This window comes from Athene noctua, chromosome 1 (genome assembly GCF_965140245.1).
Source record: "Athene noctua chromosome 1, bAthNoc1.hap1.1, whole genome shotgun sequence".
NCBI classification, from domain to species: Eukaryota; Metazoa; Chordata; class Aves; order Strigiformes; family Strigidae; genus Athene; species Athene noctua.
Genome location: NC_134037.1, coordinates 17,224,730 through 17,249,780, shown reverse-complemented (window position 1 = coordinate 17,249,780; position 25,051 = coordinate 17,224,730). Strand labels below are relative to the sequence as shown.

The 25,051-nt window shown below is 37.7% G+C and overlaps 1 protein-coding gene across 1 annotated transcript in view; it reads right to left on the bottom strand.

Moving 5' to 3' along the window:
- ROCK2 (Rho associated coiled-coil containing protein kinase 2) overlaps positions 1-25,051 on the bottom strand; it is a 94,567-nt gene that overhangs the window by 45,944 nt on the left and 23,572 nt on the right. The window contains 1 exon segment of the mRNA XM_074895632.1: positions 5,800-5,881. Coding sequence (XP_074751733.1) covers positions 5,800-5,881 — 82 coding nt within the window.

Sequence of the window (25,051 nt, the reverse complement as noted above, 5' to 3'; positions counted from 1 at the left end):
AGCTCTGAACCATTCCCATGTGTCCAGTCACTGGATATCAGGGAGAAGAGATCAGCACCTCCCTCTCAATGTCCTCTCTTGAGGAAGCTGTAGAAAGCAATGAAGTTGACCCTCCTAATTCCTTTAACAAAGATTTAATAATCTTAGTTAAAAATAATAATTATCACCTAGGGATGCAGGTGTTGCAGAGGTATCAGTTATACAGATGGATTTTGTCTATTTTGTCCAGATATGGAACAGAAAATCCAAGCATGGAACTAACCTGAAACAAAAAAACGGGCTGCAAGAAGGCAAGCTCAGAGAAACTCTAAAGCAATGTCGTAATTGCAACATGCTAGATCATATGAATTAATTTATGTATCACATAACAAGATCTAATTTAAGGTGCAGGAGACCCTTCCAACACTATCCTTTTAGTAGAGCACTGAATTTTCAGAAGGTTTCACGCAGATGAGCTTGTACGTTTGTGGTACGTGTATCCACAGATACCACAGACTGTATCTTACAGCCTTGTCTGCAACAGCACAAAGCCCAGCAGAAGAAAAATGTTAAGTTTAAAAGAAGACATTAGATGGACTCCCCAGCCCCAGCATATAACAGAATCAAAAATATTGTGACATTTGGGTAAAAGTCCTAAAATGTGAGAATGTCATCACCTATGACTCAGGTTTCTTCTTTAACACAGGAAGGACCAGGAATGCTGGATAGCAGGAGTGTTTAAAGACAGCTTTTGATTTACTACTTGGAAATGGCACTATAACCTTTAAACAAATGAAGCTGCACTTTCCGAATGGGCAGAGTGTTTGGATCAGTCACTGACAGCTGGCAGCAAGAATGTGGCTGAAGGTTACAAGTGCTTGTGAAAATGGAATAAATACGTGACTAGAAGAGTAAAGAGGGGTGGGGAGGAAGAGAAAAACATGTTTTTCTGCTGTTTAAGGAAAAAAAAAGTTCATATCCAGGTTATTTTCTTAAAAGTTAAAAAGAACGTGTATCAGGCAGTTCTGGGGTGTGTATATATGAGGAATAAAAATGCAAGGGAGTGCAATTTTATCCCCACAGACCAGACAGTCAGTCAATGAGTGCTGCTATGGAGTACATTAAGTCAAAAGTTGCTGCCCTAGGCAAAAGTCTAGCCAGAAGTTAAACTGAAGTACAGCCAGGAAGTGCTGCAATCCCACACCCGCCCAAAACCAAACAAAAAGCACAACAGGAAGACTGAAGTAATTAGGAGTGCATACATAATATCTGTTCAAAGGTGTGTGAGGAACAATAAGCTGCTAGAGACCTTGCAGAAGGAGCAGAAACTAGAAGGCATAGCTTCAGACAAGCTAGTGTTTCCCCCTCCAGAAAAAATACAGGGGACACAAGAAGTATTTTGTGGAAAGGAGCGGAAGAACAGGGAAACGGAAAGCAGCAGTCCTCTGACTTGCAGAGGACACATCCCTGTCTTAATGAAATAAGCCTCCTGGCAGAACTGAATTGCTTTGTATCTACAAAGTACCCAAATGGAAAAGTGGTTAATAGCACTGACGTGTAACTTGTTTATACATCTAAGACATCATGTCTTAAACACTGTGGCTCTAATTCATGCTCTGCTTGGGAAAAGTTGCTTATTTGATACCTCTCCCTACCTATCACTACTCTTATCAGAACAATATCATTAAGAATGAAACCAGAGCCCAGCCTGCTGAGGTGACTGCAAAGACCTGGCAAGGAGTGGTCTTAAAGAAGCCAGAGGGGCAATTAGCTCCTTAACATAAATTCTACAGTGCAATAAATTTCTAATATTCTTCTTGTCATCTGACATTTTATCTGTGTCACAGACAGGAAGTATGGAGCACAGAGAATTACATTAATGATAGGCATTAACACTACACCAGATAACACATTTCTGTTGGTAAACACATGGCTGGAATATGATTCAGCAACTTCAAGTGACGTAACAAAATGTAAGGGAAGGAAGCAGAACTGTTACTCTTGCAAGAAATTAATCCTAGCAATATAACTTCAAAGTAAGCAGTGTCTGCTTGGAGGGGAAAATGGTAAAAGTCACTTTCCAGAAAGTTTATTCAGGGGGGTCGCAAAGCTGCTGCATGAGTGACACATCTGTACTAAAAATTCCTCCTACTCTAAATACATCTATTGCCATTACGCTCTAGAAGTTTGCCAACCTCCAAAACATCAGCAAATCATTTTAATAATAAAGGTTTCCGATTTTTCAGTGATGCTGGATAATGCATAGGAAGTCACGGATCCATTTTGAAAGTCAAGTATTCTGGATTGTACCAGGCCAGTTGATGGTAGCACTCCCTCTGCTGCTACTTGAACTTCCTCAAAATCTGTTCTTCATGACCTTCTATTCTTGATGTAAGATTATACATGATTAAATATTTTTAACTGTTGTTTAAAAGTGTTGCTTAATTATTTAACTTTCTGCTCCCCAAAGTTGAAGCAGCTAACAGGCTAAGTAGTACCTGCGTGGGAGACCACTGAAACAGGCACAAGTCACTAAGACATGATTCAACACTTGGCAAATCTCAGATGGCTGAAGAAGTGACTTGGAAGAATTTATTCAACCTGTTGCCATAGCCTAGATGACTTAAGAGGAAAAGAAAAGATCAAGAAAGATTTGTTACACAAAGCCCATGCTGAAAAGCTTAAGCTTCTTTTCAGCCCCATGAAAACTCCAAAAATGCAGCAATTTAACCAGACTCCTAACAGTTGATTAAAGCAATACAGAAGACTGAAAAGAAATGGTTGTATTATATGAGGTACTTATGTGCCTCTGCTTTGAGTCAATGCCTTAGAGAAAGTGGTAAGAAATCAGAATAGTAATGGAAAGCAGGAAATGAAAAAATTTCTTGCATATTAAACACATGAAGAGGCTGCTTCTGCAAAGTGGTCACAGAAACAGGATATAGAAAACTCCCATCGTACAGGCAATTAATAAATTCTAGCTTTGTGAAATTAGTTAAAACATTTGAATTTCAGCTTGAAACTATGAGTTGAGCTGAAAATAATTTAATGTCTCTTCTGAGATGTAAACTATTTCATTTTTAAATTAAAATAGGCTATTAATAAAACATTAATCTGATTAATAATGCCTTGCAGTAGGTCTGAAGCAGTACATATTCAAACCCCTGGGAATATGGCAGAATAAATATTTTCCTTCTCAAGGTGTTATTGTGGAAGAATTAAGTGACTAAATTGACTGAAAGTGTGATGATTATTGCAGTGTTCTCCACAAATTTTTTGTGTGGAAAAAACAAAATTTGTGTAATACAGATTAAAACAATCACAAGCAACAACTCCACCCTAGCTGCCTCCCTTTGCTCTACAGAGCACTAACTCACAACACAGCCCTGCCACCTCTCCAGGGTTGCCTCAGGAAGCCTGGAGAAGGGATGCAGTCTCCAGGATCCCAGCACAGACAGTCCATCAGTTTGTCACAACCTTTTGACATTCTCATCTAGTCATCTGCTACAGCTACTGCTGAGAAAAAACAGGAGACAAGAACTTGCTGTTCCCTAACCAAAGAGAGCAACAACTTACTGTTGCATAAATTCTTAATACAATTCTCACTCTTCCTCCAAGTCCAAGGTAGCAAGAGGCTTCAGCAGGCCTGTGTACACTCTTCCTTTCCACTGATACTTGCTACCCTCAGAACAATTTCTGAAAAGACATGAGCTATGAGTTCAGCAACTTGAAACTGCATAAAATGGTGATGCCGTTAAGAACTCAACTGTCCTGTTTTTTCCTGCACCCGAAGAGATCCCTTTGTGCTGGCACAAATACCAGTGAAGTGAAATGAAAATCAGAAACTGGTCTTTGCTTTTCTTTTGCCTGACTAGTTTTAACAAAAAGAAATAAACAAACCAACCACCCCACTCTGCATTAATTCTGCTCGGTTCCCCAATTTGGTTCACAACAAACCACACAAACACCTGTGTCAGACAGGACTTTGTACAAATTGCTGTGGCAGGACTGATACTTTCAGTTGCAATGCCAAAATATTAGCAGCTTCAAACGTTTACAAAATTCTCATTTCAGTAATACTTTTTTATAAAAGCATAAATCACAGAAAATATGCAGCACTACTTTTCATTTTCTCCCAAGCAGTACAGAAGCAGGAGAGAAGTTATATAGGTGATTTTTAAGAGACGCATGGCCTTACAACATGTGAGCCAAAACAGCCAGCTCTTAGATGCCTGGTTTTGGTTTTGTTTTGGTTTTTTTTAAGTTCATCAGGTAAGGATGAAGTGCACCGCACAAAACTCTTAATTAACTACTGTGAATTTTTTTGAAACTCATCTCAGAATTTTAACTAACACCTTGCTATTTAAATTATAAACTGTCAGCATATTTTTTTAAAAAGGCAGTAATAAAATTGTGACAAAAGGATATTTTGGGGTTTCTGCCATTGCTGGCAGCCTGCAGGCCACATTAGACACTTAATATTTACTATAACAATGGGAAAGAACCTAGAGTAGGAGAACAAGCAACAGCCTTCAGAAGAGAGAATACAGCAAGAATGTTCAGGAGCTGCAGAAACAAACCAAAAAAACTGTTACCAAGATTAAACTATTTTCCCATAGTTGCTATTTTTAATAGTCAGAAGATATTGCTCTTCTGATTAGAAAATTGTCTTACTACAAAAACAGTATTGTAATGTAAAGGGGAATCTTAACAGCTCATAAAAGTTTCTGTCATTTATGTCACTTTCATATTTGCTGTAGATAGACTTTTCCCGTCCCATCACACATACAAAGCACAGATTAATTCCTTTGAACTCAAACTACAAAAAATCCCAAAATATGCTTCTCATTCCTAATCTGCTGTTTCTTATTCTGTTTTCAGTGACTTCTCCAAATGAGACTTTACAGGCAACTCTAAGGGTGTATGTGCAGCTATGGGGCTCTGCTAAACCTCACGGAGAGGCACTGAATTCCAAACAGAAGAACTCACCCCAGGTGACTACACCAGCCACCATTTAACTGAGGAGCATGAGTAGATATTCAGGAGTCCCAGAGCAACGGAGGGCAGATACATGTAGCTCTTACCAGTAAAGAATCAAAAGAGGAGTTGCTAATAAGACCACATCTGCAGTAAGCTCAACATATGCAACAGAAAAGTGGGGGTTTTTTTTAAAAATAATCTCAAAATAAGCTCACTACAAAGCATAGTTGTTCCAAGAAGGCTTATTCACTGCAACTTACATTTTAAAGCAAATAATCCACTATTTTTACAAGAAAAAAAAATTGTTTCTATACTGCCACTCTGATGTGTCTTCCATTTTCATACATTCCATAAACCCCAAATCAATGTGGGGAGAATCACAAACATTTACACAAAGGTTGAAAAACGCACTAACAGATATTCAGGTACAATAATTCAGTTTTAAAAATCAACAGCAGGCTTCTCTGTTAAGTTAAATAAGACTGTGTATACAATGTTGACATTTTGAGTAATTAATTCCTAAAGAATAGTAACTGGTATATGTTTTACAAATTATGTCGCTGCACATACTTAAGATAAAAAATAACGTAAAGGGATTTTTCCAGCTACAGTTGGAAAAGTTACAATCTACATCTGGTATTTTCCAACATATTTTCAGCAATACAATGACTCCCCAAAATGAAACTTCTCCGTAATAAGTGGTCCTCTAAAGCCTTCTGAATACAGAAGTTCAGTTACAAAAATCAGTGAAATGAAAATGAGCAATGCATTTCTAACCACTCAGCTTCCTGTGACTGACATTACAACAATGTCATTGTTTAAGGGCAACTTGCAACTTACATCTATTTAAGAAATTATCAATGTTCTTGTTCTTCCTCAGCGCTGGATAATCCAGATCAAGGACCAAAGAATTCAAGCCATCCTGAAAGGAAAAAAAAAAAAAAAAGAAAAAGTGAGTTCTAAAATATTAACAGCTTTCTTAAAACTACTACACTGAGACTGATTACATAGTATTCAAGCATGCATTACATTCCTAGTAGGCAGATCACACAAGCTCTCAAGTATGTTTACAAACCAGCAAAGGAGCTAACACACACTGACTGTCTCCAAATCGGTCTATAAACAGTACAGATACATTACCACTGATTAGTGGCACTGGGACTTAAACTGGAATAGTAGCTTTTCTCTTAACCAGTAAGCAATCTTACCCATTAAGCACCAATTTAAAATACTCAGTTTGGTCAATCTGTTTTTCTTACTTCCATTACACTTTTCCTCCGTATTCAAAAACTATGTTTGTATTATCCATATTATTTATTGCTTTGATCACAGTCTCTACTTCACTTTATTCTGGCTATTCAAAAACTAACTGCACATTTTTCTTCTTGGAAGCAAGACATGACCTAAACTTAGGAAGACAATTCACCACATAGTTCAAGCTCACAAGACTAGATTACTTCTTCTAAGTGACTCAACAGAAGACAAGCCAGAACTCTACATGCCGTTCTGCTACCAATTATCACTGCCTCCATAGAAAACAATTGAGACCTCTTAAAATGGCAAGGGATGAAATCATCAAAATCTAAACTAAAAATAGTACTTTAAGCGCCTGTTAAAAGACTTTACTCAATTCCACCTTTCAGCAACCTAGAAAAACATTAAAAATTACTCTTCAAAACCTGAAGTCCTTTCCAGTTACAGAGGGACAATTAAAAATAAAAATTAGTTTCAGATACTAAGAAGAGCCAGAGACTCCATTCATACTCAGCATCTCCCATGTTCTGTCTGAACTGGCAGCTTTGTTCATTTCTCTAAGAACAAAATCCCAAGACCGATTCTTCAGGTTTTTGAGCCTTGACAGGGCATCACAGAGATTTAAGTCAGAGAGCACATCAAGTTTATTAACAGTCAAGCAACAGAACTAGATTTTATATTTATTTTTTTCTTAATATATCTGGGAAGTTATGTTGCAAATATAACTAAAATTATTATACTCGCTCTAATAATTTATCTACCTGGATAGAGTTAAAGGAAAGGCCCAAGATTATTAAAAGCATTTTGAATGCCAGGCTGTCATAAGTACACACACACACACAAATACAACTACCTCATCTGTGGAGATGTCACTTTTCACCACAAAAAACATTAATGATTAAGCACATTTTCAAAATTAAGAAATTTGATTACAACTTACTATTTTTTTATCTCCTAACAAATGAAAGTGTCTTGGGAAGTGTTATAGATAAGCTGACAAAGTATGGGTTAAAAAATGAAGTGGATTAAAAACTGTTATGGAAGACTAGGCTTAGAAGTTTGTGATCAGTGCACAAAGTCCAGTTGGAGGCCGTTCACTAGTAGTGTATCCCAGCACACACCACTGGGGCCAGAACTATTTAACACCATGAAGTTCAAAAAGAGGAAATGCCAAATCCTGCATCTGGGGAAGAATAACCCCAGGCACCAGGTACAGGCTGGGGTGTGACAAGCTGGAAAGCAGCTTTGCAAATAAGGACCCGAGGGTCCTGGTGGACAACAAGCTGACCGTGACCCACTAGTGCATCCTTGCAGGCAAAAATAAAGGTCAGCACCATCCTGATCTGCATTAGGAAAAGCGTCAGCAGGTCAACAGAGGCAATTCTTCCCTTCTACTCAGCACTGGTGAGGCCACACCTGGAGTCCACTCCTGGGCTCCCCAAACCAAGAGAGGCAGGGACTTATTGAGAGGAGCGAGTCTAGCAAACGGCCACGAAGATTAAGGCACTGGAGTGTTTCTCATAAGAGGAAAGGCTCAGAGAGCTAGGACTCTCCAGCCTGAAGATGATTCAGGGCAGGGGATCTCATCAATATGTATGGGGGAAAATGAAGAGGGAATGAAGAGAAGGTAGGGCTCACTGACAGGATGAGACAACAGGCACATGGTAAAACACATGGAATTGGATCTGAACACAACACTTTTTTTCCTGTGAAGGTGGTCAAGCACTGAAACAGACTGCCCAGAGAAGTTGTGGAGTCTCCATCAGTGGAGATATTAAAAACCTGACTGGACACGGTCCTGGGCAACCTACTCTAGGCTGACCCTGCCTTGAGCAGGGGAGCTGGACTAGATGATCTCAAGAGATCTTTGACAACCTCAACCATTCAATGATGGAATACCTAAAATACTTCCACTGCCACACAGAGAAAAGGTGGAATTTTATTACTGAATCTACGTAACATGAATTGTATTATGAAGGTCTTAAACATCACATCTTAGAACTTCCTTATAAAAAAGTGTTAGTAAGCAAAAAGAGAAGTCAATGAGGAAGACACACTATCAATCCTAGTTACTTTAAGAACAATATTTATAATCATTGTGTCAGCCTTGACCTTAACTGTTTCTGCAAGACTCATTAAGGATAGAGAAGTAACACACTAGGACACTGTACTCTTCTTTCAGAAGGACAAAAGACTTAGTACCTATTCTTAAATTTGATGACATTTTTACAAAAAATACAGTAAAACAAAATCAAAGTAACAGAGTTGTTAAGTATTTATGGATTAGTCACTGCATGAATTGCACAGGAACTGACCAATAATCTGGGCAAATGTCAACATAAAGTACTGACTTGAGGTGACTTCCTCGAAAATAACACAACAGAATCTGTAATAGCAAACTCTGTTTAACAAACACTGCCTGCAAACAAGATTATCTCATTCTGTAGCACAGTGCATCAGTAGAAATATAGGTCTTCACCTTGTAACATGTAAAAAAGGACCATACTGATGGAAAACAGCTGGGCCATCTTTTATGATTTTACCTAGCACAATGAAGTCTCAATTCCTATTAGCTGGTAGTCTACTCACAAGACCTAACTCTATCATCAACTATGACTTGAAGCTATGCTTTCATTAATATATGCCTGTAGTTTACAGCATCGATTTATAGTATCAAAGTAAGAGTCTTTCTTACCATTTAGAATCCCTTAATGCAATTACAATTTCACAATTGGTCCTGAACGTATTTTTCTGATGAATTCCAGTTTTCGTCTCTACTGCACAGATTCAAAAATAAAAACTAGTTCTTTAGAGCTCTAAGCACCATCTTACTTTATTTCTCTCTTCACAGCCTAATACCTTATTGCTCCTTTTACAGTCTTCTTTCATGGATACTGAAACAATAATTTAATGATCACTAACAACTGGGTGGACATTTTAAAGGAGATGTAGAAGCACTCTGTGCTAACACAAATCAATAAGGCATATTTTTGTTCTTCATATTTTTGTGGGGGAGAGAAGTGAGGTCATCTGATACTTTAATGCTTTTCATGCAAAGATATTTTAGAGGTTGACCCAGTAAAACATTCATAGAGTGCTCTACTTATATCTCACACACAAAGTCAGGGAAAAGAATAAATGTATCATCCCCAACAGACATTTTAATAAAGTTGGATCACAAGGTCCAAACCAACCATAACTTCCAATTTAAATTGAGCTGTATACCATCACTTCAGATGCCATTGTTTCTTCCCGTGTCATTCTGATTCCACAGCCTTTTTGTGGGCTATAAAAACTGAGAAGCATATTTGCAGCTAATTTTTATTAGTTCTTTTTTCTGCATTTTCATGGACTTCTGATAACAATTTTCACAAGTAGCCGTTAATGAGCAGAAACTTGAGAACAGGACAACTGCCTGTTCTTAACTATTTGGAAGTGTCCTAACTCTTGAGGACAGTCAGCAACAGCTGCCATCAAAGACAGTTGATTAGTATCACCATCACAAGGTATAGAAAGCGTGTCAAATTTTTTTATCCCTGAGAACAAACCTTATTATCATACTCCTTTAAAGACAAGATTTTAAGCTCTTTAACATAATTCTAAGGTAAGGGATTTCAAGTTCATACCAACATGTAGTTTATGAAAGACTTGCATGTTAGCATTTTGTCAAAAGGTGTTTCCTTAAAGTTTTACATTTTCATTAAAACACCGGGTAACATTACTTAACACGAAAACTGCACTACAATTAAGAAGCTGGGTCAAGAGATTACACAGTAAAACAGACTGTTCAAACTGAAGAGAAGTAATCCAGGAAATGACATCTCCTCTGTCTAGGCCTCACAGATAAGTCACTTCAACCAGGAAATATGTTATTAAAGTGATTTCACTGTTCGCTTCCTCTTTCTGCTATTACAAAAGGCTCAGAAACTAACAGGCCAAAAATAGCTGTCACCAAACAAATGCACTGCTGGCAAAGAGCCTTCTGCTCACAGCAAACATGCTAAAATGTTCTCCACAGATTGTTTTCCAAGAGAAAAGTCCAAACTGGGTATTTTTGCAAACACCCTCCTACACCAGGGGAAGAGTTCCTGGCTGCTCTGACAGCAACGACCACCTCTGGTAACACCATGGAGTGTGTCTTTCCCAGCAAGCAGCCCGCACTGTTACAGACCTGAAGAAAAAGCAGGCAAAAAAGGTTCAGGAGATAGTGGAACTAAATGTTTATGTTCTTCTCTCTGACAAAAAGGGCGGTAATACGGAAAAATAATGGTATCTTCTAAAGAAGCAGCTCAACATTATTTCTAGGCAATCCCACTGAAACCTTCAGTGAACTAAACCATGCTGTGCCAATACCAATTTCTAAAATTAAAATAGCTATTCAAACCTGTCCAATGTTGATATGTACATGTAAACTCCACAGGATGCCACAACAGCTCTGGCTACTTCAATTTATTCCTCACTTTCATGAAAAGAAAAAAGTAAAACTCAAGACCAAAAAGTGAAGACGACTGAACATAAGAGTTATCAGTTGCTTCCTTAGTATCCACAGGAAACAATTCATAATCCTGCAGTAACTGGAAAATATAAGAAGCCTTATCTAGTGAAAGATGTCCCTGACCATGGCAGAGGAGTTGGACTAGATGATCTTTCAAGGTCCCTTGTGACTCAAAACCATGTGATTCTATGAGAAGTTCACTAAACCATTACGTATAAGAAAACCAAAACACTATTCCTTTCCCCTTTGCCAGTCTTCCAAATCCTAAAATAAAATTTCATAAACTATGCTGCAGTGGAAAGCAAGGATAGAAAAGTCTAACTTCAGATTACGTTTTTCTGACTTGACCTACATGCTTGTTAAAGCAGAACTTCCTAAACCTATGCACACAGGAACTGACCATCTAATGACTTCACCATGATTAAACCTCCACTATATCCCTTCCATATGCCAAATAGACTGTTAAGTAATTCTGGTCTTTCCTGAGCAATTACTTCTTTCCATAGAAGCTACCTTTGGATATAAGGCTAACAGCTCAATAAGAGCATACAACACGAAAAACAACTGAAAGGTCATATGCAAGGCAAATATAACATTTTCCCAAGCTTATTCTACTCAGTGAGCATTAGAATATGTTGCAATTCACTTTTGTCTAACTTACGCATAATTAGTATGTGAACGAATAATTCAGGGCATGATAATGCAGCCAACATTTACTGCTGGGAGGTCCTGCTATTCTAGAAGTTCTTTAGTAGTTCTACATTAATTAACAGATTTAACAGTATGTTCAGTTTATAAACCTAAAACCAGCTGCTGTCCACAAATAAGTATGTAAATACTTAACAACAGGTTTTAATTGCAATCTGATTTCTGTATATGGAGGTAAACAAATACTGAAATTATTTAAATGACTAAAACAATTTTAATGTCTACTATTGAATAAATGCAAATTTTTCTTCATCATACAAGCAATTCTGTTCAAGGACTGTCATCTCATGTGCTACATCCTACATGCATATTTTAATGGTTTTATACAATTTACCTTGCTATTTGAAAGGCACACTGTCAAACTGTTTCACTGTTAATGACAGGATGATAACAGACCAAAAATAGCTTCATCCTTAAATACTAACAAAAGAGAATAATCACAAAATTGTGTTCAAGATGCAACCAGAAGAACTTTAAGGAAAAATACTACAGAACTCAAAAGCATGTAAATAAAGATCAGAAAGGCAAAGATGTATAATGAGTTGTGGTTTACAACAAACAAGAGGAAAGAATGGAAGATACTTTATATAAGAATGATTAAAATAAAAGTCCTTAAGTGTTAAGAAGGGCAAAGAATGCACAGAAAGCTTAAGTTTTCCATGCTTTCTGTAATTATTTTTCTTTTTAATGTTGCATATCTGGACATATTTACAAGGAGTAAGAACAACAAAAAAAAAATCCTGAAAAAAATCACTATGCATGAAGAAAGGTTCTGAGGACAGCAAGATCAAATGAAATTCAGTCTAAAATAGTTAAGGAGACTGTCTTAATTTTCTTTGTGAACTCAGAGAATAGGGAGGTCCATCAGGACTGAAAATGTCAAATCAAAGCACTACCATTAAAAGGGGAAGGGCTTTCCAAACTATAGATCAGACCACTCAGAGAGAGGGAGATAGAAGATGATGTTAATCTTCTAGGTGTTTACAAATTGATTAACATGTAAGATCCAGGGTTTGAGGTTTTTTGTATTCTTCTCAAAATAAAATGGTGTCATGTAATATATATGATGTAGTCAATAAAGCAAAGCATCTTAACACAGAATAAAACACAAGACTCACCATTCTCACTAGCAAAGTAAAAAAATACTGTATAGGAAATCATGGAAGAAAACGTTCAAAAGGTAATTATCAGGGCTCGGAGAAGTGTGTCAAAAAGAAACTTCCCTGGGTTTGCTCTGTTCCAGTTCTACAGAATATTTTCATTACCACAAAGAAACAGAGTAAGTAACTTATCTGTTAAGAACAAATAAAAATCAGGAAATGATACCAAGCTCATAGTTCTGGGTACATGCTTTTATTGCATTTAAAAGAATCTCAAAATGAAGGAAAAAAGTCTGAAAAAAATACAATCAGATGCAATTCAAAGGGTAAGCACAAAAAGAGGAGGGAAATCCCCACCAACATATATAAGATTTTCAAGTAAATTAAATGGGAATGAGTAAACAAGAAGTTAACAGAAAAACACACAGGGTTATAGCAGACTAGTCCCATCTAGGATGCATAAACAGCAGGTGCATTGTATAAGACCTCCCAGAGAACTAATTAATGTTCTTTTGTAAAAAAAGTTCAGAAATAATTTGCTGATATTGTTACAGTCTGAGTCAGAATATTGTGTCCAGCTCTGTGAATTCCTATACAGAGGACTGCAGAAGACAAGCTGGAAAACAACCACAGAGGTTAACAAAAGCAGGGAAGTCATAAGCAATTTGTGCTAGGGAAGCCTGTGAGGAATCACAGAATGGGACCTTAAAGATCATCTAGTTCCAAGCCCCCTGCCATGGGCAGGGACACCTTCCACTACACCAGGCTGCTCCAAGGCCAGGTTGGACGGGGCTTTAACACTTCCAGGGAGGGGGCATCCACAACCTCTCTGTTCCAGTGTCTCACCACTCTCATGGTGAAGAATTTGTTCCTTATATCTAACGTTAATCTATCCTCTTTCAGTTTAAAACTGTTACCCCTCGTCCTGTCACTACACTTCCTGATAAAGAGCCCCTCCCCATCTTTCCTGTAGCCCCCTTTAAGTACTGGAAGGCCACTATAAGGTCTCTCCGGAGCATTCTCTTATCCAGGTTGATCTCTCAGCCTGTCCTCATAAAGGAGGTGCTCCAGCCCCTGACCATCTTCATGGCCTCCTCTGGACCTGCTCGAGCACGTCCGTGTCCTTCTTATGTTGGGGACCCCAGAGGTGAACACAGTACTGTAGGTGGGGTCTCATAAGAGCAGAGTAGAGGGGGAGAATCACCTCCCTCAACCTGCTGGCTGCATTTGTTTTGATGCAGTCCAGGATACAGTTGGCTTTCTGGGCTGCAAGTGCACATTGCTGGGTCATGTTGAGCTTCTTGTCAACCAACACCCCCAAGTCCTTTTCCACAGGGCTGCTCTCAATCCACTCATTGACCAGCCTGTATTTGTGCTTGGGATTGCCCTCTACAATATCATTCACTTTAATAAAACAATGTATTAACACTTAACCATTACAAAAATGCACTTTTTCTCCTCCAAATTACTTGTTGCTATTTTCTTAATAATAGCCTTAATAAAATAAAACTGGTCTTGCATGTTTTGCTGGTTATCACTGTAGCCATGGAAAATTCAGTTGTTCAGCATAATCTGCTTCCATGTGAAGTCACTGTACAATTCCAGGTTTTAGCAACCTTTGATTTTAGAATCTGTATTGCTTTCAAAAAAAAGTCAATGTGCAGCAAAGCCCAGCCCAGCATTGCAATCCTGTTAAAATAACACTAGAGATTAATTCCTATTAATTGGAATTCTCCAAGGCCCTTATTTGCAATCTTAGTTCCTTAACAAGAGAGCAAAAGCAGTCTGGTAATTTTGACTTGTGTCTCTCCTGCAGCAAGCCATTTATGCATCAGTACAGGTGAAGATTTCTCAAGCAGCCAAACAGAATAGTACTAGAACTGCAAAAAGACTATCTACAAATGCACAGAAAACAGACCCGTGTCTGGAATTGTTTTTCTGACACCCTAAAAAAGTGGAATTACCTGCTGTTTCATAAAAATCCAAATGCAAGACACAGCTTCTGATTCATTTCTCTCTTTTGAATCAGGGCTTTCAAAGGGCTACCGCTGCAGGAATCAGAAAGTAATACCAGGAACACAGATAAAAGCTGAGGGAGCTCATCGGTGGTTGAGGTAGAAGACAGATGAAAAGTCTGTTCTTAAAATCACATTTTGACCAGAAGTCCATCCTTGTTCATGAAAATTATTCTACTTATCTTTCTGCACCTTCAAAACAGTTCAGTCTGTGAAATTCATTTCAGCAGCTAGCCACTGCACATAATGCCATCAAAGTCATTTATCCCTTGATTCCACTGTGAGCTTATTTTTGGATAAATGTTTTTCTTATACACTCCTTAATGCAGTCGCATTATATTATATATTTTTACTAATCTATTTAAAAGTCGGATGAATAAGATGCAAGAACACCATCTAATAACTAAAAAAGGATACTTATTAAATATTTAAAAATATTAACAATATGTTTTACAACAACTGCAATTGCAAACAACCAAGATTGAAAGGAAAATCAAGATACCACCTAGCATCCTACTCCCCTAAAAATTTGATCGACTAGAAGTAATAAAGGAACTTGTTCTTTTCTAATCACTGATTCAGAAGAAATTATTACAAAATTTCCCTGTACTAAAAATATCAGCAACTGCTTAAAATCACTCTTGAGAACATTTCTAACCCAATTAAATAATAGCCTAACACTTTATCTCCTACCTAACTTCAAATTTGATGTCAGCAGCGTATTCTAACCAGCTGCACCATGTATTTCGTAAAAATGTAAGTGCTGTACTCCACCATAATTCCATGAACCCAGATTCACTGTTAAGTGATGAATAAAAATGAAACAATCAAAATCACATCTAACTTCAGAGTACAGAATTTGGATGCAGTATGGAGAAACTCAGAACACCTACTGCTGCAGATGTTTTGGGGTTTTTTTTTCTGTCTTAACGTCAAGATATCAAGACCAAGGTATCAGGATGTGCTGATCCACACGCTAGCAAAAAGAGGCACTGTTTATACTCCAGAGGAGACACATTTCAAGTCAAATAGAAATAGTCAAAACAGAGTCAAGTTCTACCACTTAGATGCTATGCACATATGAACAGATGGACATGTTTCGTGGAGAACTTCTGGAAAACTTAACAGTTGTAAAACGATTGCTGGAAGAAAGGGAGCTTGCAGGTAAGAATCAGAGGAAAGATTAAATAAACACGGAAAAAACCCAAAGGAGATAAAAACTGATTTTAAATGAGTCAAAAGACCTTGTTCAACTCAGAACTACTCTTGAGTCTATTGTCTAGTAATATGGACAAAATAATTATTTTAAGAATATCTTTCTATGAGTAGTTAGCTAATGACACTGAAGGAAAATGAACGGAATTTAATCAAAATTAATATGTATATCTATTTATACCAATCACCAGTCTAAAATAAATCCCAAAAAACTAGAAACATCTGAAAAAACAATTTTTTAATTTTTGCAATAATATCTATGCATTACTGATTGGTAAGGAGATTACTTTTTGATTTAGAAAAATTATAAGCAGCCCTAAAAAATGGCTCACAAATGAATTTGACAATAAAGGAAATTATTTACAATCATTTTATTTAATTAGTAAGTATACATTAATTTCTTGAAATATGAGCGCCTTATTCTTGAGATTCTTGAAAGTAGTTCTATCCATTCACAATCTTAAGTTTATAAAGACCTTCTCCATTATTGATAAAAGAGAATAAACTTGAAAAAAATTTTTATGGAATCCATTTGAAGAAATGCTTTTTAGTTGGTTTTTTTTTTTTTTTTTAGTAGAACGGAGTGTTCACATAGCATAACCCCCATGGCATACATTAGATTCATCTGGAATTTCAAATAAATACATTGTGATATGCTGTTCTAGTCTAACATGCATCCTAGAAGCAAACTTCACTGATGACCCTAGATTGAAGTCAAATTCACTATTAATTTTGTCTCTCAAACAGGTAATGCATTTTCCCACAAAATAAGCCTACATGTAAATGTTAAAATATATAAATATAACATAATGTTTAAATATGTAAAATAACAGAATTAACACTTCAATTTCAATTCCTGTGTCAGGACTACAAATACAACATTATTGGCTTAAAAGCAGAAGAGGAACTTTTCAGGATGATTTCCGCTGAAACTCAATACATATGCTTCTAGGGATTGACTAGAGTAATAATTCCATCATATGTAAAATCCATGATGATAAGGTATTATCAAAGAATTGAAGTTCTTTCACCAACTTAAATAACAAAATGGTACCTAGAAGGTCACTAGCCTCAGCCTCTAGGACTGGAAAGGAACATGCTGGATTTCCTGACAAGTCCAACTAGAAATGTTTGATGTCCTGTTTTTCTCTGGAACAAAAAGTATAAGATTGTCTTTGCCATCTGAAATAACTCAGAGAAACTTCCTATCCCTGAAATACCTGCCAAAAAAGAAAAACAGGAAAAAAAAAATAAAAAGAGGGAAAAAACAACTCTTCCCCACCTATCAAACCCACACAACTGGCCGTCTATAAAAGAGACTGGATTCACAGTTGGGACAGACATTAAGCAGCTGATTTGCGTAGGGGTTGAACCTAGATGACCTCCAGGAGGTCTTCAAAGCTGAGCTACTCTGTGATGCTACAATTACTTCTGACCTGAGCATATGCAAGTCAGCACCACTAATATCAATTTTTGTATCAACGAGTCCAAAAACTTCTGGTCTACTGGAAGATAGTAGTTCTTAAGTAAGGAATTTCTTTACTGTAAAAATGTATGAAGTAAAGCAGTAGCAAAGAAGCGTGGCTGACCAGAACTTCCTCTGAAGAGACTCACTTCAGAAGCCTGAGGAAGTGAGTGTCTATTGCAACCTGTTGCTGTAATTACACATCTTTCAACTCCCTAAGCAACAAGTTCATTCTGTGAACAAATCTATATTAATTAGCTATTTCACCTACAAGATCAGTCAGGACTTTCACACTGCAAACAGATGCTTCCCAAAGTTGTGGGTAGGCTTTATTAAGACCTTTGGCCACCTCTCTTTGAAGAGGTGATGCAAAGGGCCATAGAACAGAGCAGAATAATTTTTTCATCTACTTCATCAACGAACCAATTTAGTCATGGAAGAACTGTTACTTGTTTAGTCACTAAAATCCACTCAAGGTAAGTGCAAAACCTTGTTTGAGAAGTTGCTAGCAGAACAGCTCATTACTAAATTCAAAATTTCTACCACAGTTGACCACAAACTGGGGAAGGTAACAGCTCTTGACTTCTGATCTGCTTCTAGCCAGCCTTCCAGTCCGTGGGTGTTATACCCTCTGCTTTATAAGTCCATTTGCAGAAGTTTTTAATGCCAATTGCAAGTTATATCAGAAGGAACTGTATTTAAAAATAAACTGTTACATAACACCCCAGAAGAAAGCCAAACTATTGCAGCTTGAACAGACAAACCATAATCAATAAATACTTTGTCTGTTATTACACAGCACCTTAGTTTTGCTCCAGTGGGGAAAAAACATCACCTTACCAGTGTCTGTGAGATACTCATGCAACACAAGACCATAATAAACTAAATGTATTTGTCACTTCGGTTACTGTTAAACATCCTGTGTCATGCATAAGAGAGCAGCTAAATATCTGAATGACTGAGTTTAAACCTGTATCTCTTAATCTGGGAAGCATTTAGAATTACACTGTCCCTAGAAAACCAGAATATACACACAGACATGTACACCCCCGCACACAAAGACAGGTTCAGATCCTGGCAGTGAAAGGGTATGAAAGGAAAGAAGGAAGGCTTCTATGAATAAGTCAGTGGCAAAAGACAGTAAATGTGGGCACACCTTCTTGGTGGGGTAGAAGACCTAGGGACGCTCAATGCCTTTTTTGCTGGTGTCCCCTGGGACACACACAGCTCCAGTCCAGGGACCCTGATAAGATCCATCTGAGGGGGGTGAAGGACCCAGTCAAACCATTACCAGTCTGCTCTCTACCACCTCTGAAAGATTATGGCAACTGGAGGAGGTTCCTATTAACTGGAAAAGGGCAAGTGTCATGTCCATCTTCAACAAAGGCAACAAGGAGGATCGTCAGAACAACAGGCCAGAATTCCAGTTAACTTCAGGTCCTATCATTTCTAAAGACATGAAGAAAAAGATAACTGAATTAGTTGGTCACAAGCAAACTGTGCCTGATTGTCTTCCATAATGAGATGACAGTTTCAGTGCCCAAGAAGTGAGCAGTTTATGTTGTTTATCTGGACTTCAGCTATGTATTCAATACTAACTCCTACAATAATCCTATAGGTCAGCTGGGTAAGAGAATGATCAGTTGGGTGGAAAGCTGGCTGGACTGTCAGGCTCAGAGAATCATCATGAACAGTACTATCAAGTTGCACTTGGCAGCTGGTGACCACTAGCATTCCCCAGGGAACAATAAAGGGACCAATACTGTTTAATGTTTTTACTAATGACCCAAAAGTAAGGATACAGTGTACCTTCAGCAACTTCATGGATAACAACAAGTGGGGGCAGAGGCCGATACACTGGAGGGCAGAGCTGCTATTCAGAAGGACCTGGAAAGACTGGGAAAATGGGCCAAGAGAGCCTCATGCAGTTCAAAGACACAGGCAGACTCCCACATGTGGGATGGAATACCACCACACACCAGGAGAGGCTAGCACTTGCTGACTAGACAGTGGGGTATGACAAGAGGCAACAGATACAAGCTGCCACTTGGGAAACTGCAATTGGCTATATGGAAACATTTTTCCCACTGTGGTCAAACACTGAAGCAGGTTGCCCAGAGAGGACATGGCATCTCTGTATTTAGATACTTTCAAAACCTAACTCTTCAACATCATCTAATTGAACCTGCTTAAGAGCATGTCAGCAACTTGGACCAGAAGACCTCCACAGGTCCTTTGCATCCTAAATTATCCTATGATGGGAATTTTTATTCAATTCTGAATATACTTTCAATAAGAGCTCAATTACTGACAGGGTGCCATGTACATCTCCAGAAATACCACAAATTATTTGGCTAGACACTGCTGTTAGAAGAGCTGACAGGATATTTTGTGAAACAATATTTCATCATGAATTGTATTATCATAGTGTCATTGATCACAGACCCGAGGCCTGTCTGTGGAAGATCATGACTTTGTTTTGTTTTGTACTGCAGCCAAATCTAAGACAAGAGATGCCTGATGGATAAGCACAAATTGAAATAAGCAGAGACAACATCAGACAGTATCACAGGCAATCTACTGGAACCTTGTCTCCTACATACGTGGTGACTCAGACTCACTGGCTAGCTGGATCACCATTAATAGGAAGATGGAAGGCAAATGAAGTTTGTATGCATGAGACTCAAAACAGAAGGAAGGGGTTTTTTCACATCATAGAGTCAAGCTAGAACTTACTGCCATGGGATGTTTCTGCTGCCAAGAAGTTTACACTGGGATAAAGGCTACTCGATTCGAGGGAGATAAAGCTGTCAAAAGCTACGAGACAGACAAGCGCTACATCTCCCTCAGAGACCCCGAGCTGCCTTGTCTCCACAGGCTGAGAGAATGTAACGGAATAGTCCTGCTGCTGCACTGCATCCCAGGCACTTCTGAGCTATTGGGTTGCTGCTGGAAAAAGGGTAGTTAGGCTAAACAAACTCCTGATTCAATCTAGTGATCCACTTTCATGTTATTACTTTGGGCAACTGTCTTCAGTCCCTACAAGTAATTACAAGGAAATAAGACAGATACTGTCTTTCAGCCTCAGTATTAAACACTCTCTGGACAAAATAGGACATCAGATGTCAAACTCAAAAATACACAAGGATAAAAGAGAAGCGTTTCAACAACAGATGCTAAGAAAAAGCATTCTGAAACCAGTAGTACATTGTATCTTGTCTCAAACTTGAGAAAATGGAGGCTCTGGCAACAGTCAACCCAAGTGCCACTGCTGTAAAGCAGTCTATGAGCTTGCAGAAAACATTTGACAGGACTTCGTATCAGCCCTAGGTGGAATAAAACAATTTTTCTAATCTTAGTAATACACAGAACAAGAAAACTATTTACCATTTAGTGACGTTTTAAAGTCATACTGTATCCATGTAAAGCTAATTTACAAATCTTGGGAGTGGCATTATAACTACATACATACAGCTATATTATGAGGAAAATTTTTCTAAACTTAGGATATAATAGAATAAAGGTTGAGTGCCCAACCTTACTCCACTTCCCCTTCCACATCAAGATAATCCTTCCAGCGTGGAACGCATGGCTGTGCAATATTTCTTTGTGTCCTCTTTCCCAGATGCAACTTCATCTCTGATTCAGTGAAAACCAACAGAACCAAGCATATAAAATTTCTCTTTGGTAGTTTAAAAACAACAGTTCAGGTACACTCAACATTCTAGGAACTTGATTTTCATTACCACACAGAAAATGCAAAAACCACTCACACTGCAGTTTCTAAATACCATGACTGATTATCAATTTTACAGCTGGTTAAACTTCATTCTAATTAAAAAAGGCTATTTGTTGTGGTAATACTCTAGATGGTAACTCTGAAATTAAGTGGGACACTTGGTCTGGCATTTGCATAATGAGTTCCCAGAACATTCTTCTTCCCACTGTTCCAGCTGTAGGTGCAAATCAAACAGTTGGGTGTGCTTATGTATACAAGATCTTTTTGTTTGCATTTCTCAAAGGGAATCACATCAAATTAGCAAAGGAAACTGCAGTCTTTTCAGAAGAGACTCAAAATCATAATGCAGTTTCTTATTCTTTTACTGCTAAGAATGAAAACAGTTGCAAGTTGTAGCAATATTTTAAATATAAGATTTATCTTTAAGAGAACTCCAGTATCTTATTTTTTTAAGACAGGACAACTACCTTAATTTTCAATTCAGCATTAGTTGAACAATTTTAGCAACCTAGGAAATGATTCTTTTCAAAAGATCTATTTCTGCTAACACAAGCAGCATTATGAAATTTTTCTGAAGCTGGAAGTACTAAATATATTTTCTTCACAGTAAAGAAGATGTTCCTGAGCCATTGCCACTCACTCTTCTGTTCACTACAGATGAAGTAAAATTCAAGTATTTGCTGTACATATGCACATTCATCATTTTAGCCATGAGACCTGTAATGGGATTTTCAGATGGACATAAAAGTTTTCAAGCTCCCAAGAAAAAATCTGGTCCAAAACCACTATGTTTTGAAGTCAACATGTATCTTTACCTTCATTTACTCTCTAAGAGAGTTCCTGGTCCCTAACTTCCTGTACTCAAATCAGGAAGATAAGGTATGCAGGCGAGAGATAAAAAAAGATTGCCTTTTTACTTTCAACTCACAAAAGACCCACTTCAATACTAATGCGCAAACCCAGCATTATAAAAATTTACTGCACTGATTTTAATCACTTAATGGAAAGGTGCAATAACTCACAATGCAGCTTACTTTCTAATACTTATTTCTAATTTTTTGTTTTCACCCTGTACTACACACTATGCATTTCTATATTTAAGCCATCTCTTCACTCAGAATGCCATCACTCTCAGTGGAAATACTTTAGATACCAAAATAGAACTCCTAGAAACAGTAATCCTTTATGCTGACTCATTTATCTGAAAATACAACTTCAGTTCTTCGAAAGCATATACCTAACTTCATCATGTGCTCAAATCACCCGTGTTTAAATGTTTCAGAAACACTGAATTACAGTTACTGTTTTCACCTCAATAACAACTATTCATGAAACTTCACTAATGTGCACCAATCCCTGCCATTTTGTCTGATCCTACAGTGTCTTAACATCTGAATAATAAACTGACCATGGAGTGCCTGTTTGAAAAGTACGTGTCTTTGCCCAATAGCGCAATGTAAAATCCCTTGTACAAAGGACAAGCAAAGAAGTGTTAAAGAGGCTAAGAAATACTGCAGTCACCAAATTAGGAGATATTTAAGACCTGAAACATTAATCATCACAATATTGATGAAAGTTTGGCTTGAAGAGCAGATCCCATTTGTTCATGCAAAGGATTTGGAAGAATGAAAATCCACAGACAGTTTTTTTCACTAAATCATGGTACTTAAAATCCGGGTTTATAGTAAAATGACCAGAAAAACAAGCCAGAGTTTTAGCAGACATAATGTGGACAACAAAGGGGGTCAACAGTTAAACAGATGAAAGGATAGAAAAGGATTACACAGGGAAATGCCAAAGGTCATTCCAAAGACATTTTAAAAGGATTTCTAAATATTGTTATCACTGCAACTTGGGCAAAAGGAAGAAAGGACCAGATAAAAGAGTTATGGCCATTTCAATCTGGTTTAATTCAAATTATAAATCAATGTTTCTGCATTGACTTTAAATCCCATTAGTTACTAAATTATATGACAAATTGAACTAGATAGTAAATTTTTTTAAGAAGTCAGCAGATTAATTAAATGGAAGCTTAACTCCCTAATTACCACTGAACCATACCATGGGAGAAACTCAAGCTGCTTATTTCAAAAGTAAGCTTTCCCATAAAATGTTAAAAAACTATTAAAACAAACCAGTGTTTATTTTAATAGTATTTTAACTATTCTAGTTAGTTAAACTAGAATACTAGTTTAACCACTAACTAGTTCTAGAATTATTTACAATTTTTGCTCCTAAATGTCTTTAGTAAAAGGACCATGTAATTTTTTTGCAGGTACTCCCACACACATATAAAATATAGCACACCAATAAAGCATCAGAAATTGACTATCAGATTTTATGACCTCTTACCTGAATCCTTCCCAGTTTCAACTAGGGAAAAATACATGTGCCTTAAAGTTGCTTGTTGAGCCAGTAAGATAGATTTCTTTCAGGTCATTCACTAGTACATGTATACTACACAATATATAATTCATTACTTGTAAATGGTTTCCAGGATCCCCCACATTACATCCATGGGAATAACATGGGGACAAATTATCTGGAAATGGAAGCTTATTGCTTTGTAAAGCTAGGTTAATGGTCAGAGTTGATGATCTTAAGAGTCTTTTCCAACCTAAATAATTCTGTGATAAGCAATCCAGTAGGCTTACAAAGCAAGAGTGTGGATGACAGCACCTCAGACATGAGGACACAAATGGGATGCCTTTCAGGTAGACAGCACAGGCTACGTAGGCTACAGATCAAATAAAAAACTCCAGCTTTAAAATTCTTATCTTCTGCCAAGAAGACAGCCCTGATTTCAGAATCACAAGTGCCCTGAGTTCCCAGCAAGACATACTTTACAAGTCAATGAAGTCTTCCCCAGTGAAAACACCCAAAGCAGTGACTCAGCCCCCATGCAGATTGTCTAACTGTATTTTATGCCAATGACTGTTTCAGAGCAATACCAGCAGTGAAGATTACACCCAGAGTCCAGCACAGCCTTATCGCTGCACTGCAAATGAAAAAGTGGATTATCAACCGCTGTTACTCGAAATTCCCGTTGTAACTTGAAATGCAGGCAGACTTCTAGATGGTGACTTGTTGTCTGGAGTACATGCACAACCACACAAGATAACTGATGCTCTTCCCTTTCTCCTCCCTCTCACTAATTTTCACTCTACCAATGTCGCAGCTCATACCTCATCCATGCTGCAAACTCAACTCTGGTAAGCAACTGATTGCTGGGAAACAGGATCAGTTCAACAAAAATGTTGCATTTCCACCCCTTTATTAGCCAAAACCAGCAGAAGAATGTACACTGTGAACGGAAGGCAAATGGCCTCAAGACCAAAAGTAAGCTTGTGAGGTGACATAAATTAAAACAAGAAAATGTTTACCAGTATCATCCATTTGCAAGAAAACACCTACCTATGCAATGAAAGCAACTAGAGCAGCTTAATAGTATAATTTTCTGTTACATCACCTGTTTATTCCCACTTTGCCAGGAGTTACTCAACACTTAGAAACCCTGCACTTTCTCGAAGTGTCCCTTCTTGTAGTTGTATAAATACATTTGTTAAATGTGCCAAGTGATGTATATAGTAAGAGTACTTTAAATAAACCAAGAAAGTATAGCATCTTTTTATGAAGTATCTTTCAAAGTAATAAAAGTTGTAACTTATTTTAAACTTGGGAAAAATCTTCATGGACCACCACCATTCAGAACTGTGCATGAAAGTTGACCCTCTTACTATATAAATCATCTGCTGAATGAAATTTTACAGATTATTTAGTTTGAAAAAATTCAATCCACTTGAAACATATATGCAAATATACTATATCCAAATACGTGCTTAAAAGGGATCTATCTATTGCTTTCCCCTTATCAAGCGGTCTCAGCAGAGCAGCAGCCATGCCCGGTGCCCAGAACCGCATCCCACGGCAGCAGGAGCGGGGAAGCAGCACGACGGCCCCCAGTCGCACACACGGTGCCCTGCTGAGCACCGAGCAGGAACCGATGCGGTGGGAAGGGGACAGCCACTCTGGTCCCGTCCCCCCACACTTATGGTGCGGTCAGGAGTGTAGGCTTTACGCCCCTTTACATGTTCAGGGGTA